Here is a 25,404-nt window from a genome sequence, read left to right as displayed (position 1 = left end):
ACCTATCACATTTTAATAAACCAATCTGCAAGTTATCATATACTTTAGGCTTATATGTTAAATGAATATGAATGTTTATACGACTTTCTCAAAAATCAATTAAATGCCTCACAAAAGCCATCAGGTGCCTACTGAGTCAAACACAGGGTTGAGAAGCCATTTTATCTTTACAGATGTGTGTTCAAAATCCATAATTAGTGCTTGTCATGTCACAAAAGGAAAAATGGAGTATACTTCCATGAAATACCTGGTTGTAATCAACTCCACTGAGAATCTTGCTTTGAGAGTTCTCTCCTTCTCTTCAGCTGGTTCTTTTGTCCTGTAATTGAATTGAATTTGCTCCTCACCCCATTCCTTCCAGACAGCTTCTCATTTGAGGGCTCTGAAGATGTATTACACTAATATATCCTCAGAATGACAATGCTATGATGATGCATGGGTATAATACATCTTCAGAGCTTCAGCACTGTCCAGAAACAATACAGCTAGTACTGGATTAAATTCAAACCTAATGCAAAAGGAAGCATTTTAAAAAATTGGCCAACAAGGAAGGTGAAAATAAAACGTAAATAAAAAAAGTTATTTTAATGAATTCCATAATCCTGTATATTTTAAAAACAAGTTTTTGAGACTTTAGTATGGCTTATTATTAATCTGTAAATTTATGCAAGAATATACTCTGCAAATTTCTAAAGATCACAGTGAAACATAACCTTAGTTAGACAAAAATACACAACAATTCTAGGTTTTTAGTCTCCATCTCTTAGGCAAAGTTTACACACAAAGTTTATATACAATAAATATTGCATTTTGTCTCTTTTGTCAGTCTGGCAAAATTAGTCTCTCAACATTTCATAAGACGTTTTCATTATGTATTATACTAGGGGACATTTCATGAATGCTGACCTTCTTCCCTTAGGACAAAGTCACTTTTGTAACATTTTTATAGACAATGAAAGTACCATCTTCTGATAAAAAATATTCTGTAATTTTTTTGGGAATTTTAACAGGCTGAAATTGGGTTGCACGGTAAACTAGGTCTAGGGGATTTATAAATAATAATAACAAACAGAACAACTAAGCACCATTATTCCTGGTCTCCTGGTCACAGTATCCTTTGTATCCTTGACCTTGGCTTTGTTTAGGTTAGTAATCATACAGAAGTCTCAGAGAGGCTTGCTCCTTTATTGTGAAGGCAGTCTCCTAGGAATCTATAGCTGTCTGAAAGACTTTTCTTTTGTTCTTTATTTTTATGGATTTTTTTTCCTACAGCAAAAATAAAACTAAAGAAAACAAATTTATGCCTCCACTAATACATAGCGTTTCCTGTCCTCCCCTCTCATTCCCCACCCACCATTTATCAGAATCTGAATAAATAATTCAAACTTTGTTGTTAGAAGTCATTGTGGTAGTTGCTCAGTAAAGTAATCCCTTTTTTGTCTTCTGTACGAAACAACTAAATACAAAAAAGCATCTCACAAGTTTAGAAATGCAATCATTATCTGATTCTTATCACGTACGAGCACAGCATTTATTGGTATTTATCATCGCCATCTTTCATCATCTGTCTTCAAGCAACTTTTACCTGACGATGAACTGTAAAAGAAATTTTAATAATAGTAACCAAGAATTTGGAGCTCTTAATTTTGCCCGAGTTTTCTCTTAAACTCTTGTTTGTTAGCATTCCCTTTAGATCACAGCCCTGTGATATTATTACCATTACTATTACTATTATTATCTCCATTTTGCAGATGAAGAAATTGAGATACAGAGAGCTTAAGAAATTTGCCCAGTGTAACACATGTAGTAAGTGGCAAAAAAAACCAAGTAGTACAAGTACTAGCTATGTCCTTTCTAGCACTGTTATAAGTGCCTTGTTTAATAGGAGTTTAATAATTATAAAAATGTTATTAGCTTTTTCTATAACTTCTTTGGGGAAATGATCTATTCACAAAGGTTATAAAGGAAAATAATTATTAGTCATATTAATTTTTAAGACACTAATCAGCAAATATGAATTTATTAATCATGTGAATAATTTACAGTATTCTAAAATATTATATCCTTTAATAGATATTTATTGAGTACTTACTATGTAGATGTATTTGCCTGAATCATAGGTCATACAGAGATAGCTCATAAAAAGAATAAAAAGTGTTTATCATAGTTTTATTGATCTATAATCCAAGATTACTAAAATAATTTTAATTTTCCACTAGTGATGATTGTACTAATTATGGTCAAGTTAATCAAGAAACATATAATTTTAAAACAAGGTGGAGTACCATTAAAATTCAATAGCAATGTATTGATTTTGAGTAACGAAAATGGGTATAGTATTCTTTTACACAGGAGATCATAACTCCTCTAATAATTTATTTCAAGCCAACCATATGCTCATGTCTATAACTGTCAATGACACTTTGGGTCTTGATTTGTAAAAAAAAAAATCATTATTGACATATTTTCTTTTTCTTATTGTAGTAATAAGCCAGAAACAGCACTTAAGTTTCAATAGAGCTTGTTTGTATAGGAATGTAGTCTTGATGGACATGATTTTACATTTATGAGAAGTAAAACCAAGTTGTATCTTCACTGACTGCTGGGGTTTAAATGATCAGTACAACCTGGGTTCAAATGAACATCATGCTTTTTTCTTCGTAAATGTATCTATGAAGTTATAATACTTTGCATGTAAAATAGTTAGCATATGTTAAACTATGTTAGAACAGTGCCTGGGGCATACTAAGTGCTCAATAATTAATACTTAATATAAGTATTAACTGGGCTCATTTTATTTTATTTATTTTTTATTATTTTTAATGTTAATTTTTGAGAGAGACAGAGTGCAAGCGGGGGGGCGGGGAGGGGGGAAGATGGGGAGAGGCAGAGAGAGAGGAGACACAGAATCAGAAGCAGGCTCCAGGCCCTAAGCTGTCAGCACAGAGCCCAATATGGGGCTCGAACCCACAAGCCATGAGATCATGACCTCAGCCAAAGTTGGACACGCAACCAACTAAGCCACCCAGGCACCCCAAACTGGGCTCATTTATACATTCACAGTACCTACTGGTGATCTTTCTGGAACCATATGGGATCTATTTTAATATTATGAGTGAAATTTTTACCCATGGAGTCTCACCTCAGCATGAATTAGCATGAAATTTACAACCAAATTAAAAGCTGAATTTTCTAAGATTATAAACAAGCCCTAACTTGTTTTAATATAACCAGTTATGTAATGCCTTTTCCTAATACATGTAAGGTGACATTGAAATCACTCTGAAAAAATAATCTAGAAAAATCTAATTCCTAAAACATAAACAGCCTAAAAGAATGCAACCTTGCCATCTGCAACAAAATGGATGGATATAGAGGGTAAAATGTTAAGTAAAATAAGTCAGTCAGAGAAAGATAAATATTATATCATTTCATTTCTATGTGGAATTGAAGAAACAAATGAACAAAGGGGGGAAAAAGAAACAAAGAATCAACACTCTTAAATATATAGAACAAACTGGCAATTGCTAGAGGGGAGGCGTGGGAGCCAGGGGTGAAAAAGCTGAAGGGGATTAAAGAGCACACTTATAATGAGAACTGAGTCATGTATAGAATTGTTGAATCATTCATTATATTGCACATCATCTGAAACTAACATAACATTGTATGTTAATAATACTTAAATTATTTACTTTTTTTAATGTTTGTATATTTTTGAGAGAAAGACAGCATAAGCAGGGGGAGTGTCAGAGAGAGAGGAGACACTGAATCCAAAGGAGGTTCCAGGCTTTGAGCTGTCAGCACAGAGCACAATGTGGGGCTTAAACCCACAATCCATGAGATTATGACCTGAGCCGAAGTCAGACGCTCAACCAACTGAGCCACCCAGGTGCCCCAATTTATACTTAAATTTTTAAAAAAAACAAATTAAATTAAAAAATATACATAAATAACCTAATACCAACCATTATTTCCAAAATTCAGTCCACCCAAGGGAGATAAACTGGAGTGTGTGTGTGTGTGTGTGTGTATTTTTTTTTTCCTAATGCCCAGCTCCTTCAGAAAATCAAGTTCCATAAGAAAAAAAAAAAGATCTTTTATAAAATGCTTGAAATTCTTGATGGGTTCATGTTTTCTGTTTTATATGGGTAAGCACTTTCCCCTGAGAATAGTGGATTATATTTTATATTGATTCATCGTATCATCAGACTCATTGTTTAGCCTTATATGTGTTTTAAAATAATGAAAACTTTCTTGTTTTCAAAATCAAATAGTAGGCATTAACAGTTCTGAATACAAACAATTCCTCATAGCCCACCACTAACTAAATAGAAGTAGAGAGGACTCTGGAAACAGACAAATGAAAGTTAAAATTATAAAGAAAATTCCCAGAACAAAGGCACCTTTAACTGCATATATAAATTATTGGTGTGCAATCTTATGGTAAAAGTTTAACTTGCCATCATTATGTAGATTCATTCATTATATAATTATCCATTATGTAAAGCCATTATGGAAATTCACAAACGCTCCACATAGAGTGCAACTCTACAATGGAACCAGAACCATAGCTTGTAATCTGAAGATCTCATATTGTTGAAATGTCATCAGCATAAATTGCTGGTTTTACTAAATTTTTCTTCCTAACATTAAAGAGTAAAGTGCAGTGTCAGGATTGCAAACCTGAAAAAAGACTCTTAAAGAATTACAGTGTTTGGGCGACAGGCTGCCAGCTTGCGAGGATCACACACACAGCCTCTTCATCATACCATCCTTGGTGTTGGCCCAGCACTCAAGTGTTTCAGAGACTTTCACAAAAGGGGAATGACAATAGAATCAAGAGCACTAATAGAAAGTAATAGCTTCTGGTTTGTACCTGTATTGACTCAAATTATTTTCAGAATTATTTTAAACAATAGATTTGAATGGTACACATCATTTTTAGTTAATAATTTTCATTTTTTATAGCTTTCTATTTTTTCTGATAATTAACATTTCTGTCTTAATTCTCTTTAAAGGTTATAGAAGTTTTAATGTGCTAAACCTGTATGTCTTACAGCTAGGAAATAAAATGTAAAACCTAAACTTCTTTTAAAGTATCTAAGGCAGGGGTCAGCCAACTCTTAAAAAAACAGACAATGGGGCTCCTGGGTGGCTCAGTCGGTTACGTGTACGACTTCAGCTCAGGTCATGATCTCACGGCGTGTGAGTTAGAGCCCCGTATCGGGCTCTGTGCTGACAGCTCAGAGCCTGGAGCCTGCTTCGGATTCTGTGTCTCCCTCTCTCTCTGCCCCTCTCCTGCTCGTGCTCTGTCTCTCTCTCTCTCAAAAATAAGTGAACATTAAAATAATAATAATAAAAAAAGAACAGACAATAAATTGTTTAGGCTTTGTGGACCATATGGTTTCTACTGCAACTACTCAACTCTACCTTGTAGTACTGAGAAAGCAGTCAAAGGCTATATGTAAAGTTGATAGCATGGCTATGTTCCAACAACAATGACAACAACAACAACAACAACAACAACAACAACAACAAACTTCATCTACAGAAATAGAAAGTAAAGCCAGTTGGCCCACAGGCTTTAGCTTGCTAACCCATGGTCTAATGAATACTGACTTTGTTATCCTGAAATGGCTCTCTTTTGACAATCTTAAAATCCTTAATATTCCTTAGTTTGGCAATATCTGTTATATTCCTAATGGACAGTTTATACTATTTATTTTATAGCTGGGGTAAACGTATAGCAATACTTATGTCAAGCATGGAAAACACTCGTTTTTAGTTTTCAAAGGTTCTATATGTCAATCCACATGATTTCCAAATGTTGTCTTAAGGTTATTTTAAGGCTACTTAAATGTTAAATAAGTGTATGTCTTATTAAACTCAGTATTCTATCCCAAGCAGAAATATCCTTTAAGAATAAAGGCAAAATCAAGATGTTCTCAGAAGTCTATTCTGAGAGAATATCTTTAGTGGACCTACCATAAAAGCATGGCTAAAGGAAGTTTTCTAAATAAAAGGAAGAGTAACAGAATAGATAAATACAAAATACTTCCCTTTTTTTGAGTTTTCTAATATATGTTTGGCAGTTGAAACACAAACTATACCACTGTATGTAGAGAAATATTTAAGATTGCTATATCAAAAAAGCAGGAGAATAAATGTAGGTAAAGTTTCTATACTTCACTGGAACTAGTAAAATATGGATACCTGTAGACTATGATAAATTATGCTTATATGATACAATACTATTAAATTTATGCAAAGAAGCACACTCAAAAACCCAAAGCAGAATTCAAAAATGGCCAAGTAACTCACAGAAAGGCAGGAAAAAGAAAACAGAGAGAAAAACTAGAGGGAACAAACAGAAAACAACAACAAAATAAGATGCCAGTCATAAGCCCAAGCAAAAGTGTCATGAGATTGATTTCAGAAAAGAATAACTGGAGTTTGTGGACAAGATGAAGTCAATAGAGGGGAAGAGGTTAATGAGGGAGGGAGAGAGAGAATATTTAATGGAATAAGGAACTGACAGGGGCACCTGGGTGGTTCAGTTGGTTGAGGATCTTACCCTTGATTTTGGTTCAGGTCATGATCTCGCAGTTGGAGCCCTGCGTCAGACTCTGCATTGAGGGTACAAAGTCTGCTGGGGATGCTCTCCCACTCTCTCTCTCTGCCCCTCCCTGTGCTAGTGCTATCTTTCAAAATAAATGAATGTACTTAAAAAAAAAGAACCGACAAGTGGGAAAGGATGAATGGAATCCAGTACATAAAAGGACAAAACGACATGAACAAACAGTCTTTACCTTCAGTTCAGCAATAGCCTTAACTCTTATGGATAATTAGGGTGATATATTCCATCAAACAGCACTAGGCATACGGAAATTAGACAAAAGGGAGTTTAAGACATACAATCCAGTGTTTATGATCGTATTTTGCTCCAGAGCTAAAAGAATATCTTTGTCAGCTAATAAACACCAACAGAGTAGAGTGAGAACATTTCTGGAGATTCCAGATATCAAAGTATAAAAAGAAACTAGGAAGCAAAGATTAAGATAAGCAGCAATGAATAATAAATGGAAATTTGATAGAGGCTTTCAAAATGCCTCATATTTGATATCTATAATCTATTATTTTAAAATGTATCTTTTAACTTTTCCAGTTTTTTTTTCTTGAGTGGATCTAGATTTATTAATCTAATGATGTATGATTAAGAATTTTATTTTGCTTTTATATTCAAAATCAGATGACTTGTGTAAATTTGTCAATGTTCTCTAAAAGTTTTAAGTGAGTTTTAGCTTTATGATACCCTCATTTGAGAGCAGCTATGTGAAGTGCATTCAAGAGTTGTAAGTAAGCCCCTCAATTTTAGAAACAGGGTTGGAGATTCCATTTGATCAAAAGTTTAAACACATTTCAGTAGTAAATTAACCACTAATACTACATGATATTTACTGTAAGTCACCGACTCTGTTCAATGCTCTATACTATTCCATTTAATACTCATAACAATTCTGGCACCATTAGTACCACCATGTTATGTGTAAAGTTTAAAGGAGTTAACAGTTTGTCAAAGATTTTACAGTGTGTAAGATGAAGATCTGGGTCTCAAACCCAGTTCTGACTGATGTAAAGTTCATGATCTTAACCACTGTACTATACCAGCACCGTCTGATGCCTAAGAAATTGTGGGTAGGAAACTTCATTATTAGAATTCCCTTAGGAATTATATTAAATTACCTTACCTTACCTTTAAATTACATGAAATTGAATTACCTTAGATTACAAATTTTGAGAAAACCTTGAAAATGTCTAAGTATATAAGAAGTTAGTCATAGATTAGTTAAAGCAGTAGTATCACTTGTAAATAAAGATGCATGAAGTTTCTATCTAAGTTTCTCATGATCGAACAATTAATTGCCTCCTTATGTTCTGCTTGACATAAATACTTTTTACCATTAATTCTGTAATCACCTTTTGTATGCACACTACATTCCAGGCCCTATCCCAGGATTGTTAGATAAAACCAAACAAAATATGGTTAATTTTTTGCACTAAAGTTATTTAAGTTCTTTTGGTTAATAGAGTATCATAGAAAATAGTCTAGATGTCTGAGTTTCTGATAATTTTACTATAAAACAGGTGAACAGGGTTATATATTTGAAGCCAATGTATAATTATTATAACCCCAAGTATACTGTATCCTACTGTTTGAAGTAATGTAAAACCTCTGATTCCACAGATAGGGCAATTAAAATACAAGATGAACCTGGCATATTTTGCCATGCCAGAAAGCATCAAAGTGTTGAAAAAAAAATGATGGTAACACATCAAAAGGGCACGGGAATCAGAATGAAGTGACTTCTACTCACCAAATAAGGGACAATTGGAGAATCAAAATAACCAAAGACAGTAATGAAACATAAAAAGTTTAAAAAAGTTGGGAATCCATGAGCCTCCGCCATTATAAATAGAAAAAGTAATAAATAAGTAAGAAATAGGGGAAGTCAGGTTAATGATTGCAGTGGAATGCCAAGCGCTGACTGGTAAAAGTAGGATTGCTCAAGCTAGAAAAATCATCATTTTGTAATCATCAGAGTAAAGATTAGTTCACAAAAGAATCACTGGTAATGCAAAATCTAAGGGGAAGGTTAACAAGCAACAGACATTTGCATTTTAAGAGTTTAAAATCTCTCCAATACTGCTTAGTGGTAGCATGGTGAAAGGAAGAGAGAGAGAGAGAGAGAGAGAGAGAGAGAGAGAGAGAGAACTATGCAATGCAGAAATCAGACACCTTGATTAGGTAATCAAAATTACATCACAAACGAGGGACAGATGGATATCCTGCGCCTGTGGATATCATTCCCTGAGAAGGCCACAACTTCACTTGTTTCGTCCCAGATGGGCATGACTAGAACCTAATCACGAGGAAGCATGAGTCAAACCCCAAATGAGAACACATCCTGTTAAAAAAGAAGGGGATGGCACATTCAGTGCTGAAAAGTGGTCAATGTTTGGTAATGCCATTAAGAATTAGACCCCAGAATAAAGAGGACTGAAGGGATGTGACAACAAAATAAGATACTTGGATTTTGTACTTAGAGGGAAAAAAAATCTATACAGAACGTTATTCCATCAATTGACAAAATTGGAATATGAATAACAATGGGACAAAAGTATGATACCAATGTTAAATGCACATAAGTTGAAAACAGCATTGTGGTTACATAAAAGAATGCCCTTAGTCTTCAGAAACACACACTGACATAACTAGGAAGAAAAGGCCATGATGTATGCAGATTGTTTTCAAATGATTCAATGAAAAAATATATAAATTTTCATATACTCTACACACAGCAAATGTTGAAGCAAATGGGAAAAATGATGGATGAAATCAAGTAAAGGATGTAGGGCATAGTTTGTATTATTTCTGTAACAATTTTTACATGAATTTGAAATTAATTTTTAGATATAGAATAGAAAATATAGAAAGAAAGAAATCATTAACACACATAAACTCTAAGGAAGCTCATATATACAGAAACTTCTCAAGAACGATGTTTTTTGTGAAAGGTACAATGTGTTGTTTGAAGTAACAAGTAGAATGACACCTCCAGTTAGTTAAGGCAATGTTTGTGATATGCTTGAACCCACAACCTAATTTTTGTGGGGGGTGGTGGTGGGGATTAGGGAGAAGCTCTGTGGAGCTATCATCCTGTGACCATTTTTTTAGTTGATTTGTAAAACTGATATAGACCATGAACAAATCAGCAAGAATTAACAAAAATACTGGTTAAAAAAAAATCTAAACAAATTACACATGTGCAAAAACCAGCCATTATTTCTAGTACAGACAGGGAGTGTATCTGTATCTGTTATCTGTTCCTGTGGCGACCACTATTTTTAGATACATTTTCTTTTGTGATATACCAAAAGAAGAGAGCATACAAAATGTTGATATTTCTCAGGTAAAATATAGACAGATCAATGGAGTTTATGATTTTTCTTTAAATATAAGTATGTAAGTTGGAGAAATTTAATAGAATTATAAGACATGTTACTTAAAGCAGAAACTCTACAGTGCTGTGCATTTGAATACAGATCATTAATAAATTATAATTTGAAATTATTGGAAGCATTTATAAATATATCGGCCATGTCTAGCTATTCATTGGAGAATAGTTAATATTTATGCTAATTTTACTCATTTGCTCTGTATGGCAGGATCAGAAAAATAAATCCATGCGCAGTTTAACTTATAAACCCAATCTGTCTTCTTTCAGCTTCATGATGTTATCCATTATCATTATTCTAATAACTTCACTAACCAACATTCACGCTATTTAATTAAACCAAAATGTATCTAAGCACTTAAAAAGAAGAATATGCATAATAACAAGCACTGCAAAGCAGGAGAGTTCAGTCCAAAATATTAATCTTAAATTATATGAAGATGAAGATTATGTGCTTCATTCTTACAAAAATTATATTGCCATATCAGATTTAAATCCCCGGAAAGATGATTAAGAATCAGCCATACATTTGCATATCACCTTATACTTTTTAAAGCACATTTATGCTTATTATCTTTTTTAAGTCTCACAATAGTTAGGCATTTTTATCATTTGATTTTTGGAAAGTAGAAAACTAGCTGAAGGAAACTGAGGCTATGAGATTTGCAATACAATTGGCTGAACTGATGTGGATGAGAACCGTGAGATAAAAGTATTTGTATCCTAACTGCTTGCCCTCGGTTTGTCTCACTTAGACCCCATAGAGAGTCCTGCCACTAATTCAGTGCTCATATACCAGTTTTATGATTCTGTAGCTGCTCTAAGGAGTGAAGTATTGGCAGTCAAGAGCACACTCCTGCTTCAGAAATAATATAGGGGCCATAATGCATATTATATAAGTATATACTGCTGTTCTATTGATTTTTTTCTCACATTCATGCTAATACTTAGCATATGATGTAAGTCTCATTAGACCGACTGCATAAATGAGGAAACTCAAAGACACTTAAGGACAAGTGATACTAAGGACAGCATTAGCAGATAAAATGGATGTGGCCATTGTACTCTTTCTACACCTACCTGAAGGGTGATTTTCTGATTTCTTTAAAAGCAGTTTCATCACACTAGCCTTGTTAGAGCTATTTCCACCAAAACTATAAGACGGATAAAACCAGATTTCACTTATCGAGTATGTGGTGGGATCCTATCCATTAAAAGTACCACTGTTATTTCCAGGGAACAACTCAAAGCTATATAGTTCAAATATTTAATCTTTACACAAATTGGTAATGCTGTGAAGAGTGGCTGTGAAAACAGCCTTGTTTTGATGATGATTATACCCAACTTCCTAAAGTTGACTTAATGTCTTTAGGAGAACGTGCACTGTAGCAGAAACACCCGAAACCCATACAAAATGTTACGTCCCTTAATTTCACCTAGCTCTGTGGTCTTGTACAAGTTACTTAAAGTCTTGGGCTTTCAGATCCCTTATCAGTTAAAATTTAATTCTAAATGCCAAATCCTTGATTCTGAACTGCATTTTGAAATTAGACCCAGCAACCTCATAATTTGTATAATTTCATTCTCTCTTGATTACCTTAGCAGTTCACGCTGGCCTATTAACATGTGAATGACGACTGAATAAAAGCCTTACACATTTAAATGAAGATATTTCTCTTGTGATATTTCCATTTGAGCTTTATGTCTATTGATTTGTGATTATCCAGTACACTAAAATGAAAATAACCTTGACTAAGAACCAAGAGACATAGATTCTAATCTGGGCTCTGACAGAAACTGTTCATTTAACTTCTGTGAACTACAGTGCCTTTAGGCATAAAGATTCAGTATAAAAATACGTATCCTGTTTATCTCACAAAAAATATGTAAAAAATATAAGTTGACTCTTAGGTTCTGAACGTCGAGGTTACAGAATAATAATGAGCAATGGTTCAAACAACACTGATATATTTCTGCTTTACCTGATGGTGAGATGTGCCGCCAAGAAATGGAAGGCTCTGGTTTCCCAGTGGCCAAACAAGTAAGGGTGACATTGGTTCCTTCATTGATGGTCATATCACTTGAGATGTCATATATCTTCGGAGGAACTGAAATGACAAAACATTCAGTGGTCAGCAAAATACAGTAAAATTCTATTGAACTAAACATGACCAACTCCATGATATTATACTTACAGCCCATGTTCACCACTCAAAATAGAGATTCTCTGGATTGTTAGGACTCTCCTAGAGTTTTCTGTTTGTTGGCTGGTTTTATTTGTTCGCCAATTTTTAGATATTGAAGACTTCAGCATAAATGAATTAATAACAAAAAAGTTTGAATTTTACTTCAATTAAAATTATATTGTGCATACTTGTATTAGACACTGCCATATAGCCAATCTATCTGTTCCACCTATGTATCTCCACTATAATGATGGCTTTCTTTTTTTTTTTTTTTTTTAATGTTTTTTTTTTATTTATTTTTGGGACAGACAGAGACAGAGCATGAACGGGGGAGGGGCAGAGAGAGAGGGAGACACAGAACCGGAAACAGGCTCCAGGCTCCGAGCCATCAGCCCAGAGCCTGACGCGGGGCTCGAACTCACGGACCGCGAGATCGTGACCTGGCTGAAGTCGGACGCTTAACCGACTGCGCCACCCAGGCGCCCCAATGATGGCTTTCTTGATGAGATGATTTAATAAGAATGGAAATTTGGAAGAAACTTAAAATAGCGGAACAGTTGCTCTTTTAAAAGCTAAGTGAGGTAAAACATATATAGGATTAGGAGGTAAGGGGTGCTTGGGTGGCTCAGTCGGTTGAGCATCTGACTCTTGTCAGATCTGACTCAGGTCATGATCTCATGGTTCGTGGGACTGAGTCCTGCGTTGTCAGTGTGGAACTTGGGATGTTCTCTCTCCCTGTCTCTCTCTCTCTCTCTCTGCCCCTGCCCTGCTTGTGCGCAAGTGAGTGCCCACCTGCACTCTCTCTTTCTCTCAAAATAAATAAACATTTAAAAAAAGAGATTTCAGGGTTACAAAAGCATTTGGGACCTCAATTTTCAATCTGCCAATTAGTAGGGGTGGACTTACTAACCATTTATATTTGAAGGGGCTCCATTTCTAAGGGCTTGAAAAGTGTCTTCTTGTCAGTGAAGGCTGGGGACCGCTGGTTAAAACAGATCTCTTCTCCCTGGGATTTCTTAGAACCTTTGTTATGCTTACTGTAAATCTCCAAGAATGAAGGGGAAAAGTTCTTATTGTATTTGTTTGTATGTTCTTTTTTTTTTCCCCCTCATGTACTAGACTATGTATGCTTTTATCCAAGAGCATTTGAAAAAACCGGTGACCATGGAATATACTTTGGGAATGCTGGATAGGAAAATCCCTAAATGAACTTCCAATTAAACTGTCCATATCCTTTCAAATATCAGATGGTCTCTCACTTCATCCTCAAATGCCATGGATACGAATCCTGGGTTCTCTACCAGCTGTGTTATCCAGGGCAATTTACGTCTGTATCTCAGCCTCAGTGTCTTCATGTGAAAGATGAAACCCACATAGCTGCTGTGAGGATTAAATAAGCCACTGTATTTTAAAGAACTTACTAAAGCACCTGGCATCAGTATTAGCTATCATTATTAAATGCCCTAGGACACATATGTGGTTTTTGAATTTCATTTCAGTACTGCCCTTTTCCTGTGCTTTCACCAACTCATCACTTTGGCAGTGTGTAGGACCAGCTTGTGCCATAAGTTTTAGTTTACTCTACACAAATTATAGTATGTTGAAGTTCCAGGTAAAAGCCAAAAATTGGCAATTAGATGTCTTCATAATTTTTAGACAAATAAGCCTTTTACTGGAATTCTTTTAATTGTTCCATTCTTAGGCTTTCTTTATGCAAAAGATATGTTTTCACAGCTATTTTTAAAAAGGTAATTAAAATTGTCACAGGGATAAATTAAATTATCTATACTTTGAATATCATCTTAGATTTTTTTAATAAAACCAATATTCCATTATCAAAGAACCCCTAGAATGATTTGATTATAAATATAAAGTATTTGATTATATATAACTGTAGCTAAGATTTGGGAAAAAGCTTATTCCTAACTAATATACCATTGTAACTGTTTCTAAATGACATTCTTTAATTGGCATTTAAAACAAATTATCATTAAACTCTTCAGTGAGTTTTCCCAGGCAAAAATAAAAATAAAAAAAATAAGAATCATTCCAAACCGAAGACTCTTTTTAGCTTAACTGAAACAGAACAGAAATAAAAGACATTAAGATACCTTTGGAAGAAAGTAGAAAAAAGTGTTCATGACTCATTGGTGAATAGGAGAGCTAATAAGAATCAACTTAAATTAAACAAAACCATCATCTGGATATACAGATGTAGGTGCAGGTTTGAAATAGTAAACTATGAAATACGTGTGTACATATGTACATATATAAATACACACACAATTACATACATGCTAATGGCCACTATTTAAACAAAAGTTATATAGTACTTTCCTCCTTCATACAGGAGACAGTACATAGAGATCAGTCAAGTTTATCGATGTATTGTAAACATATAACTGACTCAATTTTGGGCAAAGGTATGTATATTTAAGAAAAATGATGGAATGCCACAAGACCATGAATTCTATCCTGTATATTATTTTGTCAATTCTATCTGATCTTAAAATAGTTAGTTTACTCTTTACATGTCTACCTATATTTAAAGTGGTAAACATGAGTGGTAAACTAATATTAAGCACACTATTTGGCTTCACAGAGAAACAACTAAGTCCCTTAGCAATAAACTTAGATTTGACATTTAACTTTGGGAAATTGTGTGGTGGGGAAGAGTGTTGAATTCCAGGTGTGACATGTCATCTCAGTGATGGCAATTGCCTCCCGGGGCCTCATAAGTCAGGATATGTTACAGGGAAGAAACATCTGGAAAGAGGATGTTAGTAAAGGAAAATCCCTCTGGCAAGGCTCTTCTCCCTAGAATGCATCACCTGTTGGCAGCAGATGCTGTGTGTAAAGAGGGCCAATGAAATCCTTCACGTGCACTGTAGCTCGTGGAGGCAAAAACAGGTGTTGCTTTGCTGCCTGTTCAAAGCCATTTTATATTCAGTTCAAGACTGCAAACTTTTACTGAGTATTGTGGAGGGAATAATTCTGGACTCACAGGAAATGCAAAATTTTCAAGGCATAATCCTTGCCCTCAAGGAACTTAAAATTAAAAGAAGGAGGCAATTAGGTAAGTAATGAAGAGAAGACAAATATTTTCCATGTTTTCCTTTCCCATTTTACATGAGGAACACACGTCTAATAGGTATGCCTTGTGCGACCAAATCAGCAGACATTAGTTTTATGTTGGTTTCCTTTAAAGAGAACCATGTAGGATAGTTTATGCACCAAGTTATTCAGTGTGGTACTATTTATAATAGAGAAAAACTATTAATAGCCTCAATGTAGGACAACAGAAATAGAGGTATTGTTAGCTCTGCATCTAGAATAAGGTATGGTACTGGGAAAGGACTTGGGATGATCTGAGGCAGCATCATGCTAGGAGAAAATAGAAGAGAAAAAAAGATGCTTTTACTTTGGGTACCAAGAGCAGGGAAGAATGGTAATGCCTCAGGCATCTTAAGATCATTCAGTTCTGATGGGTGTCCCTGGGTTATAGTTTGGGTATAAATCATGTATGCACACAGGTCGGGAGGACTCTGTTGAGCTCTGTGAGTGACAAAGCAGCATGTCTATAGTATTTCCAAAATACTATGCACTTGCATAGAAAAACAGAACAATGAGGAGAGTTAAAATATCTTACTATTCTAGGTGTATGTTCCTTTTCCATATGCCTTATCTTAAACTCTCTCAAACTCTTTTCATTTAGAAATTGAGCTGAAAAATCATTTGTCTGAAAAGGTGCATAAGTGTTCAATCAATTCAACAATTTTTAAGTCACTAAGTAAGTACAGATTTTAGTAACATTTTGAGTTGCTGTGCACATGTTTATGACCTAGAGCAGAATAATAAAGGAATAAATTAGTCATCTAAATGTAAACTTGTTTAATTCATAGGAAGAAATTATTATAACATTATCATCACTGTTATCATCATCACGATACCATAAGTAAAACAATGAAGTTCTAGATTTCATACTGAATCACAGAATATCTCTCTCCTAAGGGACCCTTATTGGGGATTCTTATGACTTTGCAACTGTGTTCATAATTAATTGTTCTATGTCACCAGTTACAGAATTGAAGAACATTGGAAACTTTCTAAACAACAGAGGTTGGAAGATTGTGTTAGGATGGAGTGTTTTTTGAAATTCCCATATACATTTAAGGGAGTAACTCTTGGATCCTCAAATTGATCATCTGCTTTGCCTTTAATTACTTGCAGGCCTCAAATTCAACTACTACCTAGTACTGCGTCCTCAACTCCTATTCACCTCACCATGGTGAGGGGATAATGCATATTTAGGTGAATCTCTGGATTTCAATTTACTAAAGGTAATTTAAATTTGTTTAGTTTCACTTTCACTAAAAAATGTGCAGTCTGACCTGCCCCGACTGCCTTCTCTCAGTTCAGCCATCTATCACAGTGTCCTCAGGCAGGGTATGGAGCAGTATCAGTAAGGAAAATTGTAGAATATATATCCAAACCAAAAACTAATGATTTCTACAGGGCCAGCCATTTGGGATTATCCTGCACCAGTTGCATCATCATGTGCAACTGAGTTTGTGAGTGGCTTCATCTGTTTTTTGTTTTTAAAGTACACCCATTTTTATCTACATATAAATAAAATAAGTCTTTCACTTGTTTGTTTAATGAGCAGCCTTCACAGAGTTAACTTCAATTTCTTCTAAGAATCCATCTTGTAGTCTGGAACATAACCAATAAAATCCATCTTGTAGTCTGGAACATAACCAATAAAAAGGATGACTATGAGACTATGATTCATATGAATCATTTGAATCATATGAACCCAGTGTTTTATCATATTAAATGTGCAGATGATTTTGAGAAATAATAAACACAACAGAGTTCACACCCATACCAAGTTCCGTGAGATGTGAGGCTGGGTCACACATAACACTGAAAACCTTAGATGATATATTTGATGATTATCTTAACTGTAAGTGCAAGATAGTGACTATTTGGATTGGGAAAGTTGTGTTGGCTCACTAGAATCAATTAAATGGCCCATCAAGTTCTTAAGTTGTGAGAGTCAATGAAAGACCACAGCACATACAAATCCATGTGGAAGTCTTCTTTGAATTTACAGGGATAAAAAAAAAAATGGATAAAGTATGTACTTAATCTGGCCCCAAACATTCACAGATTATTGAAGGAAACATCAGTTCAGTATTTACCATAACCACAATATTCTTGGCATAAAACCCACTTGTTTCCTCAGGGTGTAAAAATCACAGCAGTGTTTTATAGGCAAGTGCACTCTTCACATCATTCTCTGAAGCTATTCCTAAAATCATTTAAAAGCTTCCATATATCTATTTGGATTATGCACACGGTCACCAGATCTGTTCTACAAATATGTTCACTAGGCCAAACAGTAAATAAAAATAAAAGTTATTCTATGTCTCTGGTGTCTTGCTTGACTTAACTTTCTTCACAGTGACTTCTTCCACCCACAAAACTTCCTACAAAGAAGAAACACTGAGTGAAAATTTCAGAGTGAATGTTAAAGGGTTAGAATTTTACCTTAAACCATTGTATCACTGATGGCTTTGATCATCTTAAAGCCAGATAGATTTTTCTGGGCATGTGTCTTATCGAAATAACAGCTTGTACCCACAACCCTCTGTCCTTCCTCACTCTTCTTTTAGTTTCTTTGTTATAGCATCTCTTATATCTGTCAGTATCATTGATATTTACTTCATTGTTAATTACCTCTTGTTCTCATAGAACAGAAGTAAAGACCTTGGGTAGGAATCTAGTTTATGCAACAGCCTATCACCAACACCTAGAAAAGGTCCTGACACATGGAAAATATTCAACAAATATTTGTTTTCTTGTTCTTTTATGGTTGAGCTAATATTTCTTTGACTTTGTAATGAATATTTCCCATAGAATTTTATACCACTGCGAGAATGATGTAATATAAATATGTGAGAATATAGTGAAAATATAATTATAGTGGCAAGAGTCCTCTGTGACTTTTTTCAAGGATTCTCCAATTTGGGGGATTCAATATTCTTTTAAAAACACAGTATTTTCCTATGTCACTGCCTACCATAGTTTATGCCAGGCAAAATGTGTATGATATGGCAATAATCATATACATTTATACCCAACAGAATAGGCTGTCACATCTTAGTACTGTATATGTTGATTAGAGTTGTTTTTTTGTTTGTTTGTTTGTTTGTTTTTTTGTTTTAATTAAAAAGCTATGTAAATTTGGGGTCAAAAGGATTTGACCCTAAGAGTGTATACATATTATTTCTGCCTTTTTTTCCCTTCTCCATAGATTCGGAGTCTAAGTTAGTTCGAATAAGCTATATCTCTGAAGATTTTCCAAACCGCTTGAATCAACAAGCTAGACATAACTATAAATCTTCAGAGAATTGGCGCTTTTTTGCACTCCCATCTCTGGTAATGGCTGGCAGCATCAAAAGAACAGTCTTCCTTTCCCTAGGCTGGCACTTCCCTTTTCAGTCTTGGCCAGCCCCCAGAAAGTGAAAGCAGAGCTACGTTACATAACAAACCTCCTGGAAAAGGTGCTGTTCTCAAACTGAGAGAAGAAGAAATTGTTTCAGGATTTTTTTCCTCTAAATTGGTTTGCTTGTGGGTGCCTGATGGTTTCCTGGCTTGCATCTAACTAGCAACATTGTTTTCTCCGGCTCATAGACTATAGCTGACTTTTTATAGTTTATGACATTTCAGAGATTTCTATGGCTTCTCCCCTCATCCCATCACTCAGATAGTGATAGGAGGAAAAAATAACCCAAGTGTGACTTGTAAATGCAAACTTGCCAGATTTGTGAATACCTATGGATGGAATATGCCAGTACTACTTTGGGGGGCAAAGAATATGTCTGAGAAAAGATGTATCTTTCAGAATTTGGTTCAAACTTCGAATCATTTTGCTTAGCTTAGTGTTTTTCCTTTTCTAGAAAACCTACGTCCACATTTTTCTCAACTGGCTTTGCCCTTCAGGAGGTCACTATATAAAATAGCAAAATTGGCAGAGACCTACGTTAAGCCATTCATCCATCCATCCATTCCACATTTACTGAGCCCCAACTTGATTAGGGAGACTAATCTTAAAGTCTATGTCTAAAGAGTTAGAAAAACCTAACACTATTAACTATAATATGGAGTCATAAATCCTACAAAGTGGATTTTGTAATATAAGTTGTTTTGGGAACCCCGAGTAGTAAATCTAACTCTACCTATGGAGTCAGAATTGGAGGGGGTACTGATATTAGACAAGGCTTTATGAAACAGATGGCATTTGAGTGGACTTTGTGGGTTAAAAACATTAGTTTCCTGCACCCAGTTAATCATTAAGATAATCTGATGAGTGTTTTACAATCTTGGGGTTGTGAGAGCTAGTTCAGGAGATTCTAGACCAAAAGGTGTAGAGCGAGCTCCAAAATCTATCTGCTTTAGGGGTGCCTGGGTGGCGCAGTCGGTTAAGCGTCCGACTTCAGCCAGGTCACGATCACGCGGTCCGTGAGTTCGAGCCACGCGTCGGGCTCTGGGCCGATGGCTCGGAGCCTGGAGCCTGCTTCCGATTCTGTGTCTCCCTCTCTCTCTGCCCCTCCCCCGTTCATGCTCTGTCTCTCTCTGTCCCAAAAATAAATAAAAAACGTTGAAAAAAAAATTTCAAAATCTATCTGCTTTATGGGAAAACAGAAAGATCTCTCCATGAACTATTCTCACCTACATTTAAAGTCTCCATTGTAATTATATAGGCCTTCTTCCAGATCCTTAGAGTAGTTATTTGCCTTCAAGGGCCTAAAATTAAAATGTAACTGCCCCTAGAAGAGATGATTCCTTAATAGCTTGCATTTATTTTCAAACTTCCTGACAGCAGCAAGGTGGGTGTAGTGAGGGCACCATAGCAAAGGTAGAAAGATGCTATGGGAAACTCTTCCACACTGTGTAATTTTCTTTTGAGAAAATCCAGAATTGGTTTTTTCTTTTGAGAAAATCCAGAATTGGTTCTGCATAGCAGTGAGCAAGACAATCCACAATGGAGAGAAGAAAATGAACATGTGAGAGGAACAAACCTCATAGGACATGGAGTTATTGAAAAATCAAAGTGGAAATAGCTTCTCTTTCTCTTCCCATTTTCTCCATCTTATTTTGACTGCCAAATGCATGGGGTGTGCATCAGAGGGATGAGAGAAAGAGGCAAGTAATCTCTAAATTTTAAGATGGATTTTCTCATTGAAGAATGGTGTATTTGCTAAATAGGTTTCCCATGGCAAAACAAATATATATTTCTTACATGTATATAGGTTATATTATGAAGGCTTAGCACACATGAGGATTAAAATGTGATAAAAAGAATAAAGGGTACTGATTTAGAAAGGTTAGGTTTTAGTAGCTTAACATTTATTTAACAATTTTTAAATTTTGGATTGATGGCAACTTTCTCACCTGCTATATAAACATTGTGAAGGCAAATAATACCACATTGTTATACAAGAGTTTCAATATTTTGGACTGTAAAGGTTTTATTTTTGCTTCATTTTGGCTAGAGGATCAATAGCTGGCCTCCACACATGAGTGTTTATACACCAGAGTTCAAATCCCTGTTGTACCTCAGGCGAGCTTCAGCTTCACTTACTTGGATGGTTCAAAGATATAAAATACTGCTTAAAATCAGGACCATAATAGCAGCTACCCCCTCAGGCAGCAGCAGCGGGAAGGCTGGAGCACACTTACAGCAGTGTTGTATATCACAGGGAATCTACAATGCCTGCTTAATTCACCCTTCCCCCAGTAGAGGACGGTTACAAAACACATAAGGAGAACATCACAACTGAAATTCCTCAGAGCACATTAATGTAGGGGTCCATACCTAGAGAAGCAGAATTCTTAAGGAGCCAAGTCCAAATCTTTAAACCTGCAGTGATGGTAACCTTTTATTAAGAATAAGTAATTAGCTTTTCCTTGGAAACAATTTGGCTGTATACTTTAAGGACTTTAAAAAATTCCAACCCAGAGAGCGAATGATACCCCTTCCAGGAATTTTAAGGAAAGTAGGTTACTTTTTTCAGTATAGTCACTATTCCCATAATCCTGGTGGCCAGCTCCACTGTTCTGTTTGAAAATGTGCCAGCAAATGCCCTCTGGAACGGCCTGGGTGAACTTTTCTTGCCTCATCCTCAGTGCTGAATTATTCTCCACATAAACCAGAGGCAACAGCCCAGCTGTGCCATACTAGAACCCAGCTGCCTTCTTAGCAAATATTTCCCATAGCTAAAAGCATGTTTTAGTGTTTTTGAAACACAGGAAAGTCCAATGTCTACCCTTGGACTCATAGAGTTATAATGTAACACCTGGCTCCTGATTTCAGGAGGTAAGCCTGTTCCGGCTCAATATGAGTTTTCCTTGTTAGGCTGAGATTTTTACAAATGTGTTAGCAGATTTTTATATCTAAAGGCTGCTATGCTGTTTTTTTGTACGTGTAGAGGAGATGTGTCATTTCAGTGCAATCAGAAAAATAATTCTTTCTCTGAAGTGCTTTGGTGTCATTCTTTGAATAAAATATTTTTTTCTGATTATGAAGGTAGTACACATCTATTGGAAAAAATGTAGAAAAATATACAAAGAATGAGGGGAAAAACTCAAAATCACTTAGGAGGCTGAAGCTTCTAAAATCCTCCTTTGGTAAGTTATAAACAAATGGCTGTCAATGCTTTGAGTCATTCATTGTAATACAGTCTCACAATTCAGAGAAAATCACTATTAATAATTTCATATATTTCATTTCAAACTTTTTATGCATGTACTTTCACATAGGTCCCAGAGATTTCCATGTGGTCCAACAAGCTCACCAAGGAATTGTGTTAAGCCTTGGCAGAAAATAGTGCTCCCTTCTCTAAGTCACACATCTTCTAGAAACTGAGCTAGAAAGTAGTTGGAGAAGGATTCAAAAATGGACATTGTGGTTCTCTTTCCTTATTGGAAACATGTCTAACAAAAGGATACCTACAGCAAAGGTTAATATTTGCTGGGCATCTACTATGAGTAATGTACTGAGAATTTAATGACTTTTTTGTTGTGGTTTCCAGGGATGGGATCTGTCATGGGGCAGAGTTCTACATGTCCAGTCCCCACTTTCTTTTTCCACCTACTCACCTGCCTTTTTGTTAATTGACTTATATGGCAGTTTTATAACATGGCCCCAATTCTTTTTCTTCCATCATGAATGAGGTCTTAGTAGTACCTTCACAATTAATTTGAGTAAGTAAGTTTCTGGCCACCTCAAATAATAGATTTGGGGAGGAAGTAATGCTATGTGACTTCTGAGACTGGATCATAAAGTACCATTTGTTTTCTGCCCTGTCGTCTAAGAACACTTGCTTTTCCAGGTCCAAGTTGCCATATAATTAGACTGACTGCTTTGGGGCCACCATGGTGGATAGAACAAATGTAGACCCTACACATGGACCCCAAATGGAGAAGTTTTGAGACAACAGAAACAAAAAGGGAGCCTCAGAAGCACCCTAACTCTTCTAGTCTCTTAACTCTTTCAGTCATCTTTATAAAACTCCAAATGCTGTGTTCAAATAACAGTATCATGAGTAAAATATTTAATTGTAGTTGTTTAAAATTGCCAAGTTCAGGCATGGTTTGAAAAAAATAATGAAAGTTGGAAGACTTACACTATCTGACTTTAAGACGTACTATCATAAGGGCACCTGGGTGGCTCAGTCGGTTAAATGTCCGACTTTGGCTCAGGTCATGATCTTGTGGTTTGTTAGTTCAAGCCCCGCATTGGGCTCTGTGCTGATAGCTCAGAGCTTGGATCTCACTTCAGATTCTGTGTTTCCTTCTCTTACTGTTCTTCCCCCACTCCCACTCTGTCTTGCTGTCTCTCTCTCAAAAAATAAAGAATAAAAAAATAAAAAAAAAAAGACTTACTATCATAAAGCTACAGCAAAGACAGTGTGGAATTAGCATTGTGATAGACGATGGAACAAAATGGAGACTCCAAAAATAGGTGAGAAAACTTGCCATGAGGATTAAATCCCTGATTACTTTTAATAAAAACTAAGATATCTAAAGTATAAGTGAGTGATGTAGGTCAAGAGAAAATGTGCACCTTTACATTATGAGTGATAGGGCCTGGTGGGAGCACCAGTCTGAAGAGGGCAATGATCACTGAAAATTTCCATTTAGAAAATGGAAGCCCAGCCTTGACAGATCTTTAGATATGAATTTTTCCTTTTTTTTTGTACCATATACACTCATCAAAATATCTGTTGACTTCTCCTGGCATCAACTCAAATGGCACTATAATGGCAATTAGAAATATTTGACACTTATTGAAGACTCTTGGTCATCACATGCTGGAAAATTGTCACGATATAGAAATCTACATGGTCTATGAAAGTAAACAGTACCTTGGAGTTATATACATACACAATCCTGACCGTATACTACAGGCCCAATGTGTTGCTCAGTTATGGAATTACAATCTTGTTATCTCTGCCTTACACCCTGGCAAGCCTTGAGCCTATTCATTTTCCTCAGAAGACCCAAGGAATCCATTTTCACATTACATTGCTTGGTTTCTCATAAAAGCTGTATGTTATCACACGAATGTGCAGTTGCTCACCTGTCATTGAATAACCACGATTAGATCTGCAGGATGACTATAGTCTTGCCCTAGGAAATATTCTGAGAATAGGTTTTATTTAGAAATTCAAATAATAAAACCATGTTTCCTATTAATATTCTACTCCCACCAAAATAATTTTCATCTACATTTTTTAAATCATCATGCTTCTTTAACTACTTTTCTGTATGATATTGCTTTATTTATGCTTTTGAAATATAACAACCAAGTGTTTGTATGCAAATATAAACCAGGAGATCTCAGTACAATCCTATGGTTACAAGCACAGATTCTTTCTAAAATTGGGCTAAAAGGTAATTTGCCATGTTGCTGGCCCCTAGATCATTAGTCACAGTGGCCTAAGTGCATTCTCTTATAATTCAATATCAAAGAAATTGCTTTTATGGCATTAACTATATTATATTCAAAACTGTATAAATTATTGAAATACTATGCTTACTGCCAAGATATAAGATAGTTCACATGGAAAAAAGTTGCATTTTAAATTATTCATTGGAAAAAAGTCAGTCTCTTGCCAGAACTTGTTTTATACTGGGGCTAGCTTCTGGGACTTACATTTAAATATGAATCACAAAACTCTGGAAATTTCAAATACCCGTAATTTCTTGGCATTGAATAGAAGTTTTCTCTCTTTAATTAGTTGACTTTCATCAAGTGTATTAAACGTTACAAATTGTCTTGTATCTAGGTGTTAGTCTAATGAGCATTTATACAGAAAGTATTCACAGGTAATAGTCATAACAAAGTAATAGAGATGATCTATATAAAAATACTGAAATCTGGTGCCTTCCTTTCTTTCACTATTTTTTTTTTAGAGAGATAGCATGAGTGGGGGAGAGAGGCAGAGGGAATGAGAGAGAGAATGTTAAGCAGGCTCCATGCTCAAAATGGAGCCCAACATGGGACTCCATCCCACGACCTTGGGAACATGACCTGAGCCAAAACCAAGAGTCAGATGCTCAACCAAGTGATCTACCCGGCATCCCTCATTTATTATTTTTGAATACAATATAAAAACTATATAACCAATTATTAAATATCTTATACATGCATATGCACATACATAAATTATATGTATGCATATATGCATGACTATATACATATATGTATAATGTTATATAGTTGGCATATATTATACTGGATATGCGTGTTTATGTGTGTGTATCCTGTAACATCATTAGATGCCTTTGTTAATGCTAGAATACGGTAATAAGGGGGCAAATGTTATCACAGGAAGGCTAACCTCAAAAGTTCTCTCTATATACAGATTTATATATTATGCATTTGGTTAGAAGATATTTATTTATCACTTGCTATATACTAGCAACTATGACAGGTACTAGTTATTTAAAATTTAATAAAATAGAATTCCTGCTTTTCAGTAGCTTATATATTGATGGGAAGAAACAAACATATAGGTAAATTAAAAATATAATTATATAAAGATATAAGAGACATGTACATAAAATATTATGTAAATCTAAAGGGAACTCACCTACCCCAGATGGAGATGGAAGAGTGGTGATGAAGA

The 25,404-nt window shown here is 35.3% G+C and overlaps 1 protein-coding gene across 3 annotated transcripts in view; it reads right to left on the bottom strand.

Annotated features, from left to right (window-relative positions):
* NEGR1 (neuronal growth regulator 1) overlaps window positions 1-25,404 on the bottom strand; it is an 847,444-nt gene that overhangs the window by 331,123 nt on the left and 490,917 nt on the right. For all 3 annotated transcript variants that reach the window (XM_058716979.1, XM_058716978.1, XM_058716977.1), the window contains exon 3: window positions 11,999-12,124. In XM_058716979.1, coding sequence (XP_058572962.1) covers window positions 11,999-12,124 — 126 coding nt within the window. The remainder of the gene's footprint in view (window positions 1-11,998; window positions 12,125-25,404) is intronic.

This window comes from Neofelis nebulosa, chromosome 2, assembly GCF_028018385.1.
Source record: "Neofelis nebulosa isolate mNeoNeb1 chromosome 2, mNeoNeb1.pri, whole genome shotgun sequence".
Taxonomy (NCBI): Eukaryota; Metazoa; Chordata; class Mammalia; order Carnivora; family Felidae; genus Neofelis; species Neofelis nebulosa.
The sequence above is the reverse complement of the archived record's forward strand: the minus strand, read 5'-3'. Positions and strand labels throughout refer to the sequence as shown.